The sequence below is a fragment of the Plasmodium yoelii genome (genome assembly GCF_900002385.2).
Source record: "Plasmodium yoelii strain 17X genome assembly, chromosome: 8".
Taxonomy (NCBI): domain Eukaryota; phylum Apicomplexa; class Aconoidasida; order Haemosporida; family Plasmodiidae; genus Plasmodium; species Plasmodium yoelii.
Genome location: NC_036180.2, coordinates 1,690,597 through 1,710,533, shown reverse-complemented (window position 1 = coordinate 1,710,533; position 19,937 = coordinate 1,690,597). Strand labels below are relative to the sequence as shown.

Here is a 19,937-nt window from a genome sequence, read left to right as displayed (position 1 = left end):
ATTATAATGCATCTATATGTATTAATTTTTTGAATAATACAAATAAAACTGTTATAACTTATGAAGATCTTTCATTTAATACTTATCACCCTGTTTTGTTTACAAACATGGACATCATCATAGACTAAAATTTGGGGGAATATCCCATATATTTAAACTATTCTGTATTCCAAATATTATCATCACCTATTCTTTATTTCAAATACTATCATGACATTTATTTTTGTTTGTAAGTGGTATTTGATCTTAATACCGCTACTGTAATGAAATTAATAAGATGGTCAGAATGATTCAATATAAATGTTACGTTGATGTAATCATTTTTTATATTGTTATTTAAGCCATATAATACCAATATATTTTATACACATATATGTGAACATTATAATAAACCAACTAAAACATTCTTTCCTTTAAAAAAAATTCATATACATTCATAGAAAAAATAAAATATAACATAAATGTAGAATGAAAATAAGCAGTTTTGTTAAATAAAAATATTCATAACATGACCATTTTATGATATATATAATTCAATATAATCCTAAACCTTTAAAACAATTCCTTAAACTAACAAATATTATAAAATTATTCAAATTAAATACAATATAATACTTAACCCTAATTCGCAACATAAAAACTATATAAAAATTATGCAAAAATTGTACAAACATACAATAACTATAAATATACAACATTATATTTAACTGGTTATATTATTCAATTATTCTTATAAACCCCAAAATTATGGTCAAAAATTACTTCCAAATAGCCATTTTATTAAATATATCAATCATTGTTACTATTCCTGAAATACTCAATACTCTTCGAATAATATATTAATGATCCATTTTCTTTATTTTTTTACCTTTTCTTTTAAATATTCTTTTTGAGCTCTTTTCCGTAATACAAATAACGAACACTAATATAAAATGTTAAGAAGTGTACGATTTTTTTGTTGACGTTTGCATATATTTAATGAAAATAATTTTTAAATTTCTTATTATTTACCTTAAAAAAAATTCCCAAAAAGATTGATATTGCACTGAATATTAATAAAGCTAGAATTAATTTTTTTACTATCGACAAGCTTGGTGTATCATTACAAATCTTTTCAGAACTTTTCATAACAATTCCTTCTGTTTCTGTCGATGTAAGGGATGGAATATCGTTACAATCACCGCCATTACTATCACAAGAACTTTTAAAATCATTATAATCATTTGATAATGTAGACAATACTTGTTTACATGAACTGTCTCCACTAATGCTAGAATCGTCATTAAGTTCATTATACTTGTCAACAAATTGTTTGGCATAATTTAAATATTCTTTATTATTTGTGTTTGCATAAAGTTTAGTATACATGTTACATAATAATTTAAATGCATCATAAAATTTAGACATATTTTGAATATTAATATTCAACAATCCCTTTCTTGCATCTATGATATTCTTATAATTTGTATATCCTGTATTACTTTTTAATGACGTACTACAATCTTGATCATCTTGTTTACAATTAATATAATGCCTATTATTTTTTATACAGTTAGTGTAAAAATCATTTAGATCATTTATTCCGGCATACGTCTTTTGATTTAGTTTATAACTTAACCATATGATAATATATCCGACATTATTGATATTACTTTTTCCATTTTTCACAAACAATTGCTCAAACAACCATAAACATCCAGCCTTAATTTGGTCGAGCTCAGTCTTACATTCTGCTTCCTCTGAGTCTTCATTAGAACAATAATTCTTAGCATTCCCTAATTTATTAATATCACTAGTTGTAGAATTGCTTGAGTCATCGGGTAAATATTTTCTCAATGTATCAAACTGTTCACACTAAGAAAACATTTAAAAAAGTATAATAAAAATATATGTTAATGAAATTTATAGATTATATAATATCGACAAATACAAGCAAATTTTATTAAAAAATGCAGATACCAGGGTTTTATCCATTGCAATTTTATTTTGTTTATAATATGTAGATTATGTAACATCATATTTTATATATTTTATGCTTAATAAATGACAAAATAATTGAAGATTAATATAAAATTATATGTAATTGATCATGTTATTATCATTTTTAATATTAATTTAAAGATAATGTGGGACAATATAATAACTTTACGGTAGTTAGATAAATTATCGTGTTTTGGGGATGTTTAATACATGTTTTACCATATGTGTATAGATACAATTTTACATCAATTGTTATCCTTAATAACACTCATATGAGCATTATTATAAAAATTAAAACAACAATGTAAAGAATTAAAAATATATAGTTTTATACACATGCTTTAATATGGAAAATAAACAACGCCATATCTTTTGTTTTAATATACTGCAAAAATCGAAACAATTAAGAAACCCATTATTACTATAATCCTTAAAGTATGTAAATAGTTATTTTTTTAAATATATTAAATACGTATATACTTGTTTCTAATACTATATACCATATTTTATTAAAATTATAGTATTTTCAAAATAAATTGCATATACTTAAATTTATATTGTTTTTATTAATATATATCCATTCCAATTATAGTTAACATTTTCAATAACTTTATTTTTATTCTTACACATTCCGTTTTAGAAATATGCTTTATTGGGTAATTTTATAATATATTTTGTCATCCTTTCCATTTTTTAAAACACCAATTAACACTGAACCCGTACTTATAAGCTTAAATAAGTCTTTGAATCCATATTATTTTTAAAATAATGCTTAGTAAATATTAAACAAATATACCTACTGATGATATTTTAAAGTATAATATAAAACTATGTTTGATTATGTCATTATTTTACCCTATAATAGGAGAGAGATAAGATATATTAGCTCTTTAATATATATATATTTATATAAATATTATTTATGTGCTCTACATTGTTCATTCTTATCTTATATATTTTATTGTTATAATTATCAATGGATATACATTAAAATAATTCGTTAAATTTTCTATATTTTATTAATTCTATAGTAAAACAACAACAATATAATATGCGTTAATATGGAATAATAAAATGATATTTAACATGAATTGAGTATTTAACAGTTTCTTTATTTATCTATTTTTTTGAATATAAAACCACATATTCAAAATTGGACCTTTAACAAAAACATAACATTAATATCCTTATAATGTATTATTATTTGCCTTCTCTATAAAATTAATATCAGTATTTAATTATATGAAGGTTTCACAATATAACAATATTTCAGTATTAGTTATTGAATAATATTTTACCAGTTTATATGTATAGATATATAACATTAACGTTATTCTATCTATCATATTATTTATAATTATTAAAACAAAATATGATAAAAAATTTATTAATATACATATATTTTATTTTTTAACTATTTTAAAATATAATTTATTTATACCTCAAAACTATAAAGTTCAAAATTAATAGTGATTAATCCAATAGTATACCTTTATAGTAAATAAATTAATGTATATATTAATAACTCTATTATTTGAATTTAAAACTTTATCATAAAATAAAACTATATATAATCGAAAATTAAAAGGATAGTATACATATATCTATAATTTAATTTTTTACTAATATGCATATTTTTATTGATTATTAAAAATGTTAGGTGCATAAAACATCTTTTATAGATAATGTTGTATTGTCGATTCTCGATCGATATTTTATGTATCTATATTTTATGAATATCTATTATTACTGTTCAGTTGGATAACATGATTTAAATTAAAATAAATATGATACAAGTTATAAGTTTTACTAAATAATATTTTCATAAAATAAAAAAACATATTATGATATGCATAATTCAATATAGTCCCTGATTAACAAGTTTAATGTAATAGTCAATTATGATATTCAATAATATGAATTCATATATAATCAATATCTATATTAATATATGCAATATAGACATTTTATTTTAATCATATTAAATCGGTATAAACACACAATTGTATATATTATACTTTATGGGAAATATGGTATGTGGCCTCTTTCATATTATATTATTCCCCTTTTGGTTGCATATTTTGACTTTTTAACTTCATCTTGTGATTAAACATACGGAATGATACATATATTAAATTAATGTTTAAATTATAAAAAATTAAATAAAGATGTAATATTTGGCCCTAACCCGAATATGGGTTCCATAAACACAATCCTGACCCACAACATAAAAACTATATAAAAATTATGCAAAAATTATTTCCCAATAGACAACTTCTTAAAATATATTAATCATTATTAATCTTCGAATCATATATTATTGATTCATTTTCTTCTTTATATTTTTTATTTTTTCTCTTAATTTTTGTTTTTGAAATCGTTTCCGAAATCCAAATAACGAATACTAATATAAAATGTTAAGAAACATATGATTTTTTTGTTAATGTTTGGATATATATAATGAAAATAATTTTTTAATTCCTTATTATTTACCTTATAAGAAATTCCTAAAAAAAATGCTATTACACCAAATATCGATAAAACTGTAAATAATCTGGTTGTTATCGACGAACTTGATGGTGTATCTTCAGAACTTTGTGCAATTTTTTGTGCAAAATTTTGATTTTTTTCTATCGTTAGAAGGTCTGGATAGTCTTTACATTTATTACCTTTACTATTACAATATTCTTTAAAATTATTATAATCATTTGATAAAGTAGACAATAGTTCATTATAGGAACCATTACTAGTAATATCAGAATTCTGATTCATTTCTTTATATTTACTAACAAATTGAATAGCATTTTTCGAACATTTTGCGCAATATTGTGTTTTATCATCAAATTCAGCATACATTTCACATAATAATTTAAATGCTTCATAAAAATTAGATATAATTTTTTTATCCATATCCAAAAAATATTTTTTTTGATCTATAAGATCCTTATAATTGCTATACTCTGTAACGTCAGTTATAATCTTTTGATACCTATCATTATTTATAGTTGTATTATAAAAAAATGGCAGATTGCTATCATTTCCTTGTTGTTCCTTTAGGTTTAACATATAACTTAACCATATCAAAATGTAATCAACAATATTGATGTTACTATTTGCAACAGACTTAAACAATTCAGAACTCCCAAATATTTTATTAAAAAGATATAAACATCCACCATTAATTTTTTCGAAAGCAGTATCACAACTATCACTAACGCAATAACTATCTAAGAAATTTTCTGTTTTAAATTGATAGTTATTACTACTGTCCAATTTATCAGGAAATTTATCCCATAGATTCTCGAACTTTTCACACTAGGAAAACATTTAAAAACATTTATTAGATATGTATATTATTGAACACTTGATTAAAATAAAGTTTAATGATATTTAAATATAATACAATATCAAAAATGCATATACCACTTGCTTATTCATTGTGATAGAATTTTATTTTTGATTTCTAAATTGAATAAAATAATCCTGCTTTATATACACTGCCCCCAATATGTGACGCAAATACTTTAACCCTATATATAAAAATTGTCTGTAGTTAAGTATATTATAAGTTTTTCAATAATTAAATTAATATAAGATAATAACACAGTACTATTACTAAAATCATATTATACTTATTTTATAACAATTAGCTGAATTACCTTAAATATAGGATTGCTTAATACATTTTTGATTAAATATAGATATGATGCATTTTATACAAAAAATTATATTCTTACTAACATCTGGTACAACTTTATTATAAAAATGGATATACGTTTATAATGAATTTAAAGTATGTTTGAACATAGGAAAAAAATATGTTTATATCTTCTATTTTAATGATTTCAATTCTAAAACTTAAATACTGTATAAATTTAAAAATAAAAAATTTTTATTAATATTATTATTATAATCCTTAAAACCATATAAATAATAATTTTTTTAAATATATTAAATTTTTATATACTCGTTTCTTATAATATATAATATAGTTTTTTCTAAAATGATAATATCTTCAAATTAAGTTACATGCTCCACTTTATATGAAATTACATAATTTATATATTTTTTATTTAATATAAATAAATTCGTAATTTATTTTAATGAATCTTATAACATTATTTTTATTTCTATATACTTCAATTTATAAATGTTCCGTATTAGATAATTATAGAATATATTTCGCGTATCATTTCCATAGTTTAAAACACCAATTAGTACTGAACCCATATTTATTATGTTATTTATAAGCTTAAATAAGTCTTTGAATGTAGATTATTTTAAAAATAATACTTAGTAAATATTAAATATAGCATATAAATAACTATTGATGCAAATTTTAAAGTATAATAGAAAACTATATGTATTAGGTTGGTATATTGCACTTTGAGAGGAGAGAGATAGATATCTTTGTTCTTTTAATATATAAATTTAGATAAACATTCGCTAATTGTTCTGTATAGTTAATTTTATCTTATATATTTTATTGTTATAGTTATCAATGTATATACATTCAAATAATTTATTAAAAGATCTATATTTTATTAATTTTATGATAAAACAATGCTATATGCAATTAAAGATTATTTATTAAACAATTATAATATAATACGTGTTAATATGAAATAATAAAAAGACTTTTGATGTTAATTGAGTTTTTAACCTTTTCTTTATTTATCCAGTTTTTTAGAATATAAAACTATATCTCCCAAATTATATTTTTAACAAATATATAAAAATTGTATTATTATAATGTATTATTATGTGTCTTTTCGATAATATTAATATTTAATTATATGAAGGTTTCACAATAAAATAATATTTCAATATTAGTTATTAGTATAGTATTTATTAGATTATATGTATAGGCATATAATAATAACGATATTATATCTATCAAATTATTTACAATTATTATAACAAACTATAAAATTATATTTTATTAATACACTTATATTTTAATTTTTAAATCTTTTGAAATATAATTTATTTATACCTCAAAACTATAAAGTTTAAAAATTAATAATGATCAATCTAATATTATATCTTTATAGTAAATAAATTAATGTATATATAACAATTTCTATCAATATTAATTAAAAAATTAACATAAAATGATACTAAATACAATTGAAAATTAAAAGGATAGTATACACATATCTATAATTTAATTTTTTATTAATATGTATATTTTTAATGTATTATTAAAAATGTTTGATGCATAAAATACCTTTTATAGATATCGTTGTATTGTCGATACTCGATCGATATTTTATGAATATCTATTATTACTGTTCGGTTGTTAAAATACAATTTAAATAAAAATAATAATGACATAAATAATAAGTTTTACTAAATAAATGTGTTCACCAAACAAAGAAATGCATTGTATAATATGATGTGGATAATTCAATATAGCCCCTGATTAACAAGTTTTATATAATAGACAATTATGATATAACACAATATGAATTCATATATAATCAATATCTATATTAATATATACAATATAGACATTTTATTTTAATCATATTAAATTGACATGAACACTCAATTTAATATATTATAACATATGAAAAAATATTATGCGACACATTTCATATTAATGGATATGTTCCTTTGGGGGGGCATATTTGACTTTTGAATTTAATATCGTGATTAAACATACGGAATTATACATATATTAAATTAGTGTTCAAATTATAAAAAATTAAATAAAGATATAACACTTAGCTCTAACCCGATTATGGGTTCCGCAACATAAAAACTATATAAAAATTATGCAAAAATTACTTCCCAATAGACAGTTTCTTATCGTATACCAATCATTATTATTATTCCTGAAATAATAATTACTCTTCTAATCATATATTAACGATTCATTTTCTTCTTTACATTTTTTAGTTTTTCTCTTAATTTTTGTTTTTGAAATCGTTTCCGAAATCCAAATAGCGAATACTAATAAAAAATGTTAAGAAACATATGATTTTCTTGTTAATGTTTGGATATATATAATGAAAACAATTTTTTAATTCCTTATTATTTACCTTGTAAGAAATTCCTAAAAAAAATGCTATTGCACCAAATATCGATAAAACTGTAAATAATCTGTTTCCTATCGACGAACTTGATGTATCTTCAGATGTTAGTGCAAAACTGTTTGGTGACGTCTCTGGAATGGATGGAAAATCATTATATTTACTTTTTAATTTATTATAGTCAGTTGATAAAGCAGACAATATTTGACTATGTGGGGTACCTTCATTATTATATTTATTGTTGAGCTCTGTATATTTTTTAACAAAATCATTCGCATTATTTGACAGTATGTCGCTTTTTTGACTCTTTGCATCATTACTATAGATAATACATAATGATTTGAATGCATCATAAAATTTATACAGATCTTCAATATTAATATTCAACAAATTTTTTTTTTCATCTATGAATTCCTTAAGATTTGTAAATTTACTGGAATCATCTCTAAATTTTTTATATTTATCATTATCATTTACATGTTTAATATAAAAATCGTATATTTTGGTGCATTTGTTCTCTGAGCTTTGCTTCAATTTGTAACTAAACCATGAAATCATATATAGAAAAAATGCATTAGTATTATTTTGATCACAACTTCTATTTTGGGATATAGTAAAATATTGTCCAAGTAACCATAAAAATCCAATTGTAATTTTTTCGAGTTTACTGTTGCAGTTTTTACCAGGGCAATACTTATCGAAATTACTAATTTTTTCTAATCCCAATTCTGCTTCTTTATTTAATTCATCGGGTAAATGCTTCCTTAAATAATCAAATTTTCCACACTAAAAACCCATTTAAAAAAAATTTATAAAAATATGTATTAAGAAAATGTTTTTAAAATAAAACGTAATGAAATTTATAGGAAATATAATATCAAAAAATGTACATACTAAACTATCATCCATTATGCTGGAATATAATTTATAATCTCTAGGTTAAGGGGGTATCATATTATATGTATATACTAAAATAGGTAATACAATTATTTAACCATATATACAGCATTTATCTGTAGATAAAAATATTTTTATTAATATCAATTTAAAGATAATGTAGCACAATATATACTTTTATGGTAGTTAGATAAATTGCATTATTTTTGGGGTTGTTTAATACATGTTTTATCATATGTATATATAATACAATTTTACATAAATTATTATCCTTAATAACATTTATATGAGCATTATTATAAAAATTAAAGTAACATTGTAATGAATTTAGAATATATCTCCTTATACATGTGATTTAATATAGAAAATAAACAACTTCCTAAAACTTAAATACTGTATAAATTTTAAAAATAAAAAATTTTATTATTACTATAATCCTTAAAAGTATATAAATAATAATTTTCTAAAATATTTTAAATATTTATATACTTGTTTCTTATAATATATAATACAGTTTTTTCTAAAATTATAACATTTATAAAATAAATTGCATTGCTCCCTTTTTTAATTACATATACATGATTTTAATATTATTTTTATTTAATATATATCCATTCCAATTATATTTAACATTTTCAATAGCTTTATTTTTATTCCTACATATTCCAATTTATAAGTATTCTTTATTGGATAATTTTATAATATATTTTGCACATCTTTCCCACGGTTTAAAACGACAATTAGCACTAAAACTGTATTTATATGCTTAAATAAGACTTTTAATTCATATTGTTTTAAAATAATACTTAGTAAATATTAAATATATAACACATAAGTAACTATTGGTGAAAATTTTAAAGTATAATAGAAAATTATGTGTATTAGGTTGGTATATTGCACTTTGAGAGGAGAGATAAGGGAAGTATGATTTTTTAAGACAAGGATGTAGCCATATAAGATTTACTTATTCCACATAGTTTAATTATATTTTTTACCATTAAACCTTTTAACTCATGTATGTATATATTAAAATTATTCATTAAAAATAACTTAGAGTTATTAATTTCTAAATATATGGTTTGCTTTTGTATTTATAATAAACTATATTTTTAAGTAAACTATAGAATTATTAATATTATTTTGCTTGACAGTGTTAATTCTAATATTATCTCATTAAAGCATATTTAAATGGATTTTATAATATTTCATTTTATCTTGTATGCATACAATTTTAATCTGATAATACCTTTAATAATATATATAATTAATTTATACCCATGTAATGTATCAAATTAACATAATGTATTTTTCGTGTTTAATACTTTATCTATTGTTATTACTATTATTATTGTTACTGCTATATCACTGTATAGTACAACGAAATAATTAATTCACTCAAGAGGAGTACTTTAATTCAATTAGTATTTTTCCTTGTTTCATCGTTTTTAAATCAAACATTCTAGAACATATTTTATTTTGTAATAGCAATATATTTAATTATATATTTGTGAATTTGTATATATATAACCTAATAAAAATATTATTAATTCAAATTAAATTAATTATTACATACTTTTTATAAATACTTTTCATTGATATATAATTGTATATGCTTCCTAAATTTAACATATTTCAGTATTATTTATTGGTATAGCATTTTACTAGTTTATATGTATAAGTATATAATAATAACGCATTATATCTATGATATTATTTATAATTATAGAATAAAATATGATATTAAATTTTATTAATATATTTATATTTTTTCTTTTAACTATTTAAAAAATAATTTATTTGTGCCTCAAAACTATAAAGTTTAAAAATTAATAGTGATTAATCTAATATTATACCTTTATAGTAAATAAATTAATGTATATAGAACGATTTCCATAATTTTAATTTAAAACCGTAATATAAATATAAAGAAAATGATATTATATATAATCGAAAGTTAAAAGGATAATATGCCTATATCTATAACGTAATTATTTATTAATATGTATATTTTTATTGTATTACTAAAAATATTAGATAAATAAAACATCTTTTATAGATATCGTTGTATTGTCGATTTTATATCGATATGTATGAATCTATATTTTATAATTATCTATTATATATTAGTACTGTGCTTGTTAATGCCCAAAACACATATATTAATCTGAATATATATTGTAATGTGGACAAATATTTCAAACGAATATAATTATAATTCATACACTCATATAATAATATTATACAGTTCGGTTATCAAAATATAATTTAAATTAAAAAAAATGATACAAATAATAAGTTTTACTAAATAAAATGTTTTATCAAACAAAGAAACATATTATGTTATGCATAATTCAATATAATTATGATTAACAAGCTTTATATAATAAATAATTATGATATATCATAATATGAATTAATATATGCAATATAGACAATTTTTTTTAATCATATTAAATCGATATGAACACTAAATTATATATATTAGAAATTATGAAAAAATGTTATACAACCCCATTCATATTAATTTATATCACTCCTTGGTTGCATATTTGGGCTTTTGGATTTCATTTTGTGATTAAACATAAGGAATGATATATATTTAATTGGTGTTCAAATTATAAAAAATTAATACAATATAATGTTTAACCCTAACCCCAATATGGGTCCCACAACATAAAAACTATATAAAAATTATGACAAAAAATTACTTATTTCCAAATAGACAGTTTCTTAAAATTTATTAATCATTATTACTATTCCTGAAATAGCACTTCTCTTCGAATCATAAATTAATGATCAATTTTCTTTATTTTTTTAACTTGTTTCTTAAATGTTGTTTTTGAGCTCTTTTCCGAAATCCAAATAACGAATACTAATATAAAATGTTAAGAAGCGTATTATTTTTTTGTTAACGTTTACATATATATAATTAAAATAATATTTAAATCCCTTATTATTTACCTTATAAGCAATTCCCAAGAAAATTGGTATTGCAGCAAATATCAATAAAACCGGAATTAATTTGCTTGCTATCGACGAACTTGATGCAGCATCAGAATTATCTACATATTCTCCATAATGTTGTCCCAAATAATCTACATCTTGTTCAGAACTATGTACAAGAGTTTGACCATGATTTTGTTTTGTTTCTTCCGGTGGAGGAGATAAAATAACGTTACATTCCGTTTTAAAATTGTTATAATCATTTAACAAAGTGGACAATAGTTGGTTATATAGTTCATTTCCAGTAATATCAGAATCATTCTTAAGCTTTTCATATTTTTTAAAAAATTCATTATCATCATTCAAATAATTCTTGCAATTTTTATTGTTACCAAGTTCATTATACAAGTTACATAATAATTTAAGTGCTTGATAAAATTTAGATACAATATTACTATCCATATCCAACAAATACTTTCTTTCATCTATAAGTTCCTTATAATTATCATAACCAGCTAAATTATTTATTTGCGTCTTATATTTATCACAACTATCTATTTGATAATTATAAAAACTCTTTATGCTGTCATCTCTTTCACTTTTGTTCAGGTTTAACATATAACTTAACCATATCAAAATGTAATCAACAATATAGCGGTTATTATTTTTTGGAGAGGGGAATATACCAGAATCGTTATAGAATTGATACAACAAATATAAACATCCAGCACTTATTCTATCGTAATCACTAATACATTTCTTACTATCACAATAATTATTTAAAATATCATCATCGTCAAATTCAGGGATTCCATTACCTTTCAATTCATCGGAAATCGAGTTCCTTACTTCCTGGAACTTTTCACACTAAAAAAACATTTAAAAACAATTAATAAAAACGTGTATTATTTAAAATTTTATTAAAATATTGATGATATTTATATATGGTCAATATCAAAAAATGTAAAGGAAATTATTATTATTAAAAAATGCATATACCACTTGCTTATCCATTGTGATTATATTTCATTTTATATTTGTAAATTGAGTAGAATCATGCTATTTTATATACATTGCTCCTAATATGTGACGCAAATACTTTAACCCTTTATATGACAATTGTCTGTAGTTAAATATATTATAAGTTTTTCAATAATTAAATTAATATAGAATAATATAATAGTAGTATTACTAAAAAAATGTTTTATTTCTGTTTATGATAATTAACTAAATTACCTTAAATAGAGGGATGCTTAATAAACTTTTGATTAAATATATGATGCATTTTATACAATAAATACTATTCTTACTAACATTTGGCATAACTTTATTATAAAAATGAATATACATTTATAATGAATTTAAAGTATGATTGAACATAGAAAAGGAATATATTTATATCTTATGTTTTAATGATTGTCTTTCAAAAACTTAAATACTGTATAAATATAAAAAATTAAAAATTATATTATTGCTATAATCCTTAAAATATATAAATAGTCATTTTTTAAAATATATTAAACTTTTATATATTTGCTTCTAATACTATATACAATGCTTTATTAAAATTAAAGTATTTTCAAATTAAGTTGCATTGTTCCCTTTCTATGCAATTATATAAATTTATATTGTTTTTAATGAATGTAGATAAATTCATTTTAATGTGCTCAATAACTTCATTATTATTCCTATACTCTTCAATTTGAAATATATCTTATTGGGCAATTTTATAATATATGTTGCCATATTTTCCATTCTTTAAAACAATTTGCACTGAACCCGTACTTATAAGCTTAAATAAGACTTTGAATGCATATTATTTTTAAAAGAATGCATAGTAAATATTAACATATAAATATATATTAATAATATTTTAAAGTATAATAGAAAACTATGTTTAATTAGGTTGTTATATTACCTTTAAGAGGAGAGAGATAAGATATATTGCTATTTTAATATATAAATTTAAATAAATATTCATTAAATGTTCTACATAATTCATTTTATCTTATATATTTTATTTTTTTAGTTATCAATGTATATACATTCAAATAATTTATTAAAAGTTCTATATTTTATTAATTCTACAAAAAACTATGATAATATAATATTGAATAATAAAATGATATTTAATATTAATTAAGTATTTAGCCCTTTCTCCATTAATCCATATTTTTAGAATATAAAACTAGAAATTCCAAATTGAATAATTAACAAATATATAATGTATTATTATGTCTTTTCGATAAAATTAATATTAAATTATATGAAGGTTTCACAATAAAACAATATTTTAATATTAATTACTAGTATAATATTTTATTATATGTATAAGCATATAATAATATTGCATTATATCTATCATATTATTTATAATTATTAGAACAAAATGTGATATGAAAATTTATTAATATACTTATGTTTTATTTTTTAACTATTTTAAATATAATATGTTTCTAATTCATATATATCTCAAACTATAAAGTTTAAAATTAATAGTGATTAATTTAATATTATACCTTTATTGGAAATAAATTAATGTATAAAGAACTATTTCTATTATTTGAATTTAATACTTTAGCATAAAATGATACTATATATAACCGAAAATAAAAAGGATTGTATACATATATTTATAATGTAATTACTTATTAATATGCATATTTTTATTGATTATTAAAACTGTTAGATGCATAAAATACCTTTTATAGATAATGTTGTATTGTCGATTCTCGATCGACATTCCATGTATTTATATTTTATGAATATTTATTATTAGAGTTCAGTTGGATAACACGATTTAAATAAAAATAAATATGATACAAGTTATAAGTTTTACTAAATAAAATTTTCATAAAATAAAGAAACATATTATGTATGCATAACTCAATATAACACTAGGTTATCAAGGCTTATATAATAGGCAATTATGATATTGCATAATATGACTTCTTATATAGTCAACATCTATATTAATATATACAATATAAACACTTTATTTTAATCATATTAAATTGGCATGAACACTCAATTATATATATTATACTTTAAGGGAAAAATGTGATGTGGTTCTTTTCATATTAATGACATTACCCCTTTAGGGGTGCATATTTGGACTTCATCTCAATATTAAACATACGGGTATAGTATATATATTTAATTAGTGTTTAAATTATAAAAAATTAAATAAAGATATAATACTTAGCCCTACCCCCAACATGGGTTCCACAAATATAACCTCAATCCTGACCCATAGCATAAAAGCTATATAAAAATTATGATCAAAAATTACTTCCCAATAGACAGATTCTTAGCATATGTAAATCATCATTACTATTCCTGAAATAGTCACTACTCTTCGAATAATATATTAATGATTCATTCTCTTCTTTATATTTTTTAGTTTTTCTCTTAATTGTTGTTTTTGGAATCGTTTCCGAAATCCAAATAACGAATACTAATATAAAATTTTAAGAAGCGTATTATTTTTTTGTTAACGTTTACATATATATAATGAAAATAATATTTTAATTCTTTATTATTTACCTTATAAGCAATACCCAAGAAAATTGATACTGAAGCAAATATAAATGCAATTGAAATTAGTGTGTTTTTTATTACTGATATTCGTGAATATGTTGGAAGGGTTGGAAAATTACTAGATTGACAATCGATACATTTGTTTATAATATTATTATAATCGTTTGATAATGTAGACAATACTTGATAATAGGGACTATCTTCAGTAATATCAGAATATCCATTAAGTTCTTTATATTTTTCAACAAATTGATTAGCTATTCTTAAATATTCCTCGGAATTTGGATTGGCTACATTAACTCCATAAAACAGATTACATAATAATTTAAATGAATCATAAACTTTAGAAGCATCTTCAAATTTAATATTCAACAAAAATTTGTTTGCTTCTATGAACTCCTTAAAATTATTATATCCCGTTTTATCTTTTAATGCACTACCACAATCAATACCATCTGTTTTACAATATTCATAATTCGTATTTTTTTCTGTATATTTAATATAAAAATCATTTAAGTTGTTGGTGTCATTAACTTTTTTTAGGTTTAACATATAATTTAACCATATCATAATGTATATAATAAACGCTTTTGTCTGTTCTTTACTTGAAATATTAATATTATTAACAATAATTTGTTCAAATAAAAATAAAAATCCAGCCTTAATTTTATCGAGATCAGTCTCACATTTATTTTCTGAACCTACATTAGGGCAATAATTCTTAATATTCCCTAAACCATGAAAATCATGTCCTGTAGGATTATCTAATTCATCGGGTAAGTATTTTCTCAATCCACTGAATGGTTCACACTAAGAAAACATTTAAAAAAGTATAATAAAAATATATGTTAATGAAACTCTTATAAAATAAAATTTAATGAATTGTATAGGTAATGTAACATCGAAAAATGTAAAGGGAAAGCATATTTTATTAAAAAAATTATATACCAGGTAATGATACATTGCAATTTTATTTTGTTTATAATATGTAGATTATGTAACATCATATTATTTTATATATTTTACGCATAATAAGTGACAAAATAATTGAAGTCTAATATAAAATAGTTTGTGGTTAAATAAATTCCTATCATTTTTAATATTAATTTAAAGATAATATGGAACAATATATACTTTTATTGAAATTTGATAAATTGTCTTAGATTAAAGTTTGTTTAATACGTATTTGATCATATGTATATATAATACAATTTATGCATAAAATCAATATGACTAATAACATTCTACATATTTATATTATAAAATTCCTTAAAATTTTATAATGTATTTAAAAAATATATAATTATATATATGCTTTAATATAGAACATAACAACGTCCTAAAACTTAAATAATGAACAAATATAAAAATTTAAGAAAGTTATTATTATTATCCTTAAAAGTATATAAATAGTTATTTAGTAAGATAGATTAAATTTTTATATATTTGTTTCTTATAATGTATAATATATTCTTTCTAAAATTATAACATTTACAAAATAAGTTCCACTATTCCCTTTTCTAATTACATATACATAAATGTATATTGTTTTAATGAATATAGATAATTAAAAAAGAAATTTAGTGCGTTAAATAACTTTAGGTTTATTACAATATACCTTATTGGGTAATTTTATAATATATTTTTCCATTTTTTCCACTGTTAAAACACCAATTAACACTGAACCCGTATTTATAAGCTTAAATAAGTTTTTATATGTAGATTGTTTTTAAAATAATACTTAGTAAATATTAACATATAAATATATATTGATGATATTTTAAAGTATAATAGAAAACTAAGTTTAATTAGGTTGTTATGTTCCCCTTTAAGAGAAGAGAGATAAGATAGATTTGCTCTTTTAATATATAAATTTAGATAAATATTCGTTAAATGTTCTGCACTGCTCATTATTATCTTATATATTTTATTGTTATAGTTATCAATGTATATACATTCAAATAATTTATTAAAAGTTCTATATTTTATTAATTATATGGTAAAATAATTCTATTTAAGATTAAAAAATGATGATTCATTAAACAATGATAATATAATATGTATTATTGAAATGTCATTTGTCATTAATCGAGTCTTTAACCTTTTCTCCATTGCCCATATTTTTATAATATAAAACCACATATACCAAATTGGATTTTTAACAAATATATAACATTGATACCTTTATAATGTATTATTATTTATCTTTTCGATAATATTAATGTTTAATTATATGAAGGTTTCACAATAAAACATTATTTCAAAATTAGTTATTAGTAGACCATTTTACTAGTTTATATTTATAGGCATATAATGATAACGCTAATTTTATATACCAAATTGTTTAAAGTATTATAACAAACTATAACATAAAATTTTATTATATACTTATATTTTATTTTTTAACTATTTTAAATATGATATGAAAATTTATTAATATACTTGTATTTTTTCTTTTAACTATTTTAAATATAATATATTTCCAATTTGTTTATACCTCAAAATATAAAGTTTAAAAATTAATATTGATTAATCTATTATTATATCTTATGATAAATAAATTAAAGCGTATAAAACAACTTCTATTATTACTAATTAGTTTTAATACAAAAAAATAATAGTAACGACAATTACAACTTCAAAAAATGTTAGAAGCATAATTATATTTTATAGACTATGTTACAATGTCGATTCTCGATCGATATTCCATGCATCTATATTTTATTAACATCTATTATTACAGTTCAGTTGTATAACATGATATAAATAAAAATAAATATGATATAAATAATAAATTTTACTAAATAAAACCTTCATGAAATAAAGAAACATATTGTGTTATGCATAATTGAATATAGTTCTGGGCTTACAAGTCTTATATAATATATAATTATGGTTCTTATATATGGTTAGCCAAAAAATAGTAACAAAATATATAATGCGAAGTTATAATATATATGAACGAATTAGACATATGTATTGTAACTTACAAAATATGTTATGCCAATCCTTTCATATTATTGGATATATCCCCTTTTTTGTTACATATTTGGATTTTGTTTCGAGATTAAACATATGGGACGGTACATATATTTAATTAGTATTCAAATTGTAAAAAATTAAATATAAATATAATACTTAGCTCTAACCCGAATATGGACTCCATAAACACAACCCTGATCCACAACATAAAAGCTATATAAAATTATGCAAAAATTACTTTCCAATAGACAGTTTATTAAAATATATAAATCATTATTATTATTCCTGAAATAGTTACTTTCTTTGAATCATATATTAATGATTCATTTTCTTCTTTATATTTTTTATTTTTTCTCTTAAATATTGTTTTTGAACTCTTTTCCGAAATCCAAATAACGAATACTAATATAATATATTAAGAAACGTATGAATTTTGTGTTAACGTTTGCATATATATAATGAAAATAATTTTTAAATTCCATATTATTTACCTTGTAAGAAATTCCTAAAAAAAATCCTATTGCACCAAATATCGATAAAACTATAAATAAGTTCTTTGATATCGACGAACTTGATGATGCAACTTCAGAAACTAGTCCAGAAATTTCTACAGAATCGTTTTCAGAACTTTGTATTATTTCTATCGATGGAAAGGATGAATTACCGTTACATTTATTTTTTAAATTATCATAATCAGTCGATAAAGTAGATAATATTTTACTAAATGAACTGTTTTTAGTATTACTATAATATTTCTTAAGTTCTTCATATTTGTTAGCAAATTCATTAGCCTTTCCCAAACATTTTGCGCAATTTGATGTGTTATCATTAAAAACAGTATACATTCCACATAATAATTTAAATGCATCATGCAATGTAGATATAATATTTTTATCCATGTCCTCTTTCGTCAAATCATGTCTTTTATCTATAATATCCTTAAAATTATGACAATCTTTAACATTGTCTACAGTACTTTCATACTTTACATCACTCTTTATAAGTGTAGTATAAAAATATTTTATACTATTATTAAATGAATTTTCCTTTAGGGTTAACATATAAATTAACCATAGGATAATATAATCAACAATATTTATATTATTTTTCCCATAATGCGATAACTCAGAACTCCCAAAAAATTGATTAAGCAAATAAAAAAATCCGGCATTAATTTTTCCGAGATCACTATCACATTTATAATTAAAACAATAACTATTTAAAAAAGTTTTATCTTTAAGTTGATACTTTCCATCATCGGTCAGTGTATTGGGAAAATCATTCCATACATTCTCGAATTTTTCACACTAAGAAAACATTTAAAAACAATTAATAAAAATGTGTATTATTGAAAATTTATTAAAATAAAGTTTAATGATATTTATATATAATACAATGTCAAAAAATGTAAAGTAAATTATTATTATTAAAAATTGCATATACCACTTTGGCATCCATTATAATGGGATATTATTTTTGATTTGTAAATTGAATAAAATCATGCTGTTTTTATATACACTGCATCAAATATGAGACGCAAATACTTTAACCCTATAT

General features: G+C 20.5%; 6 protein-coding genes across 6 annotated transcripts; all 6 read right to left on the bottom strand.

Moving 5' to 3' along the window:
* Positions 1-856: 856 nt before the first annotated feature.
* Positions 857-1,974, bottom strand: PY17X_0845501 (uncharacterized protein; the record flags this gene model as incomplete). The annotated part of the gene is made up of 3 exons (XM_726263.2): positions 857-922; positions 1,012-1,854; positions 1,960-1,974. 3 exons carry the CDS (start codon positions 1,972-1,974, stop codon positions 857-859), a joined length of 924 nt encoding a protein of 307 aa, XP_731356.2.
* A 2,323-nt stretch (positions 1,975-4,297) lies between these two features.
* Positions 4,298-5,418, bottom strand: PY17X_0845401 (PIR protein; the record flags this gene model as incomplete). The annotated part of the gene is made up of 3 exons (XM_022956840.2): positions 4,298-4,384; positions 4,474-5,295; positions 5,404-5,418. 3 exons carry the CDS (start codon positions 5,416-5,418, stop codon positions 4,298-4,300), a joined length of 924 nt encoding a protein of 307 aa, XP_022810805.2.
* A 2,433-nt stretch (positions 5,419-7,851) lies between these two features.
* Positions 7,852-8,927, bottom strand: PY17X_0845301 (PIR protein; the record flags this gene model as incomplete). The annotated part of the gene is made up of 3 exons (XM_022956854.1): positions 7,852-7,938; positions 8,028-8,804; positions 8,913-8,927. 3 exons carry the CDS (start codon positions 8,925-8,927, stop codon positions 7,852-7,854), a joined length of 879 nt encoding a protein of 292 aa, XP_022811035.1.
* A 2,794-nt stretch (positions 8,928-11,721) lies between these two features.
* On the bottom strand, positions 11,722-12,872 carry PY17X_0845201 (uncharacterized protein; the record flags this gene model as incomplete). The annotated part of the gene is made up of 3 exons (XM_721071.3): positions 11,722-11,787; positions 11,877-12,725; positions 12,858-12,872. The coding sequence occupies 3 exons, from the start codon at positions 12,870-12,872 to the stop codon at positions 11,722-11,724; spliced, it is 930 nt and encodes a 309-aa protein (XP_726164.3).
* Positions 12,873-15,228: 2,356 nt separating this feature from the next.
* On the bottom strand, positions 15,229-16,361 carry PY17X_0845101 (PIR protein; the record flags this gene model as incomplete). Its single annotated transcript, XM_022956841.1, has 3 exons — positions 15,229-15,315; positions 15,405-16,208; positions 16,347-16,361. 3 exons carry the CDS (start codon positions 16,359-16,361, stop codon positions 15,229-15,231), a joined length of 906 nt encoding a protein of 301 aa, XP_022811034.1.
* Positions 16,362-18,695: 2,334 nt separating this feature from the next.
* On the bottom strand, positions 18,696-19,838 carry PY17X_0845001 (uncharacterized protein; the record flags this gene model as incomplete). The annotated part of the gene is made up of 3 exons (XM_721827.1): positions 18,696-18,782; positions 18,872-19,687; positions 19,824-19,838. 3 exons carry the CDS (start codon positions 19,836-19,838, stop codon positions 18,696-18,698), a joined length of 918 nt encoding a protein of 305 aa, XP_726920.1.
* Between the last annotated feature and the right edge of the window lie 99 nt (positions 19,839-19,937).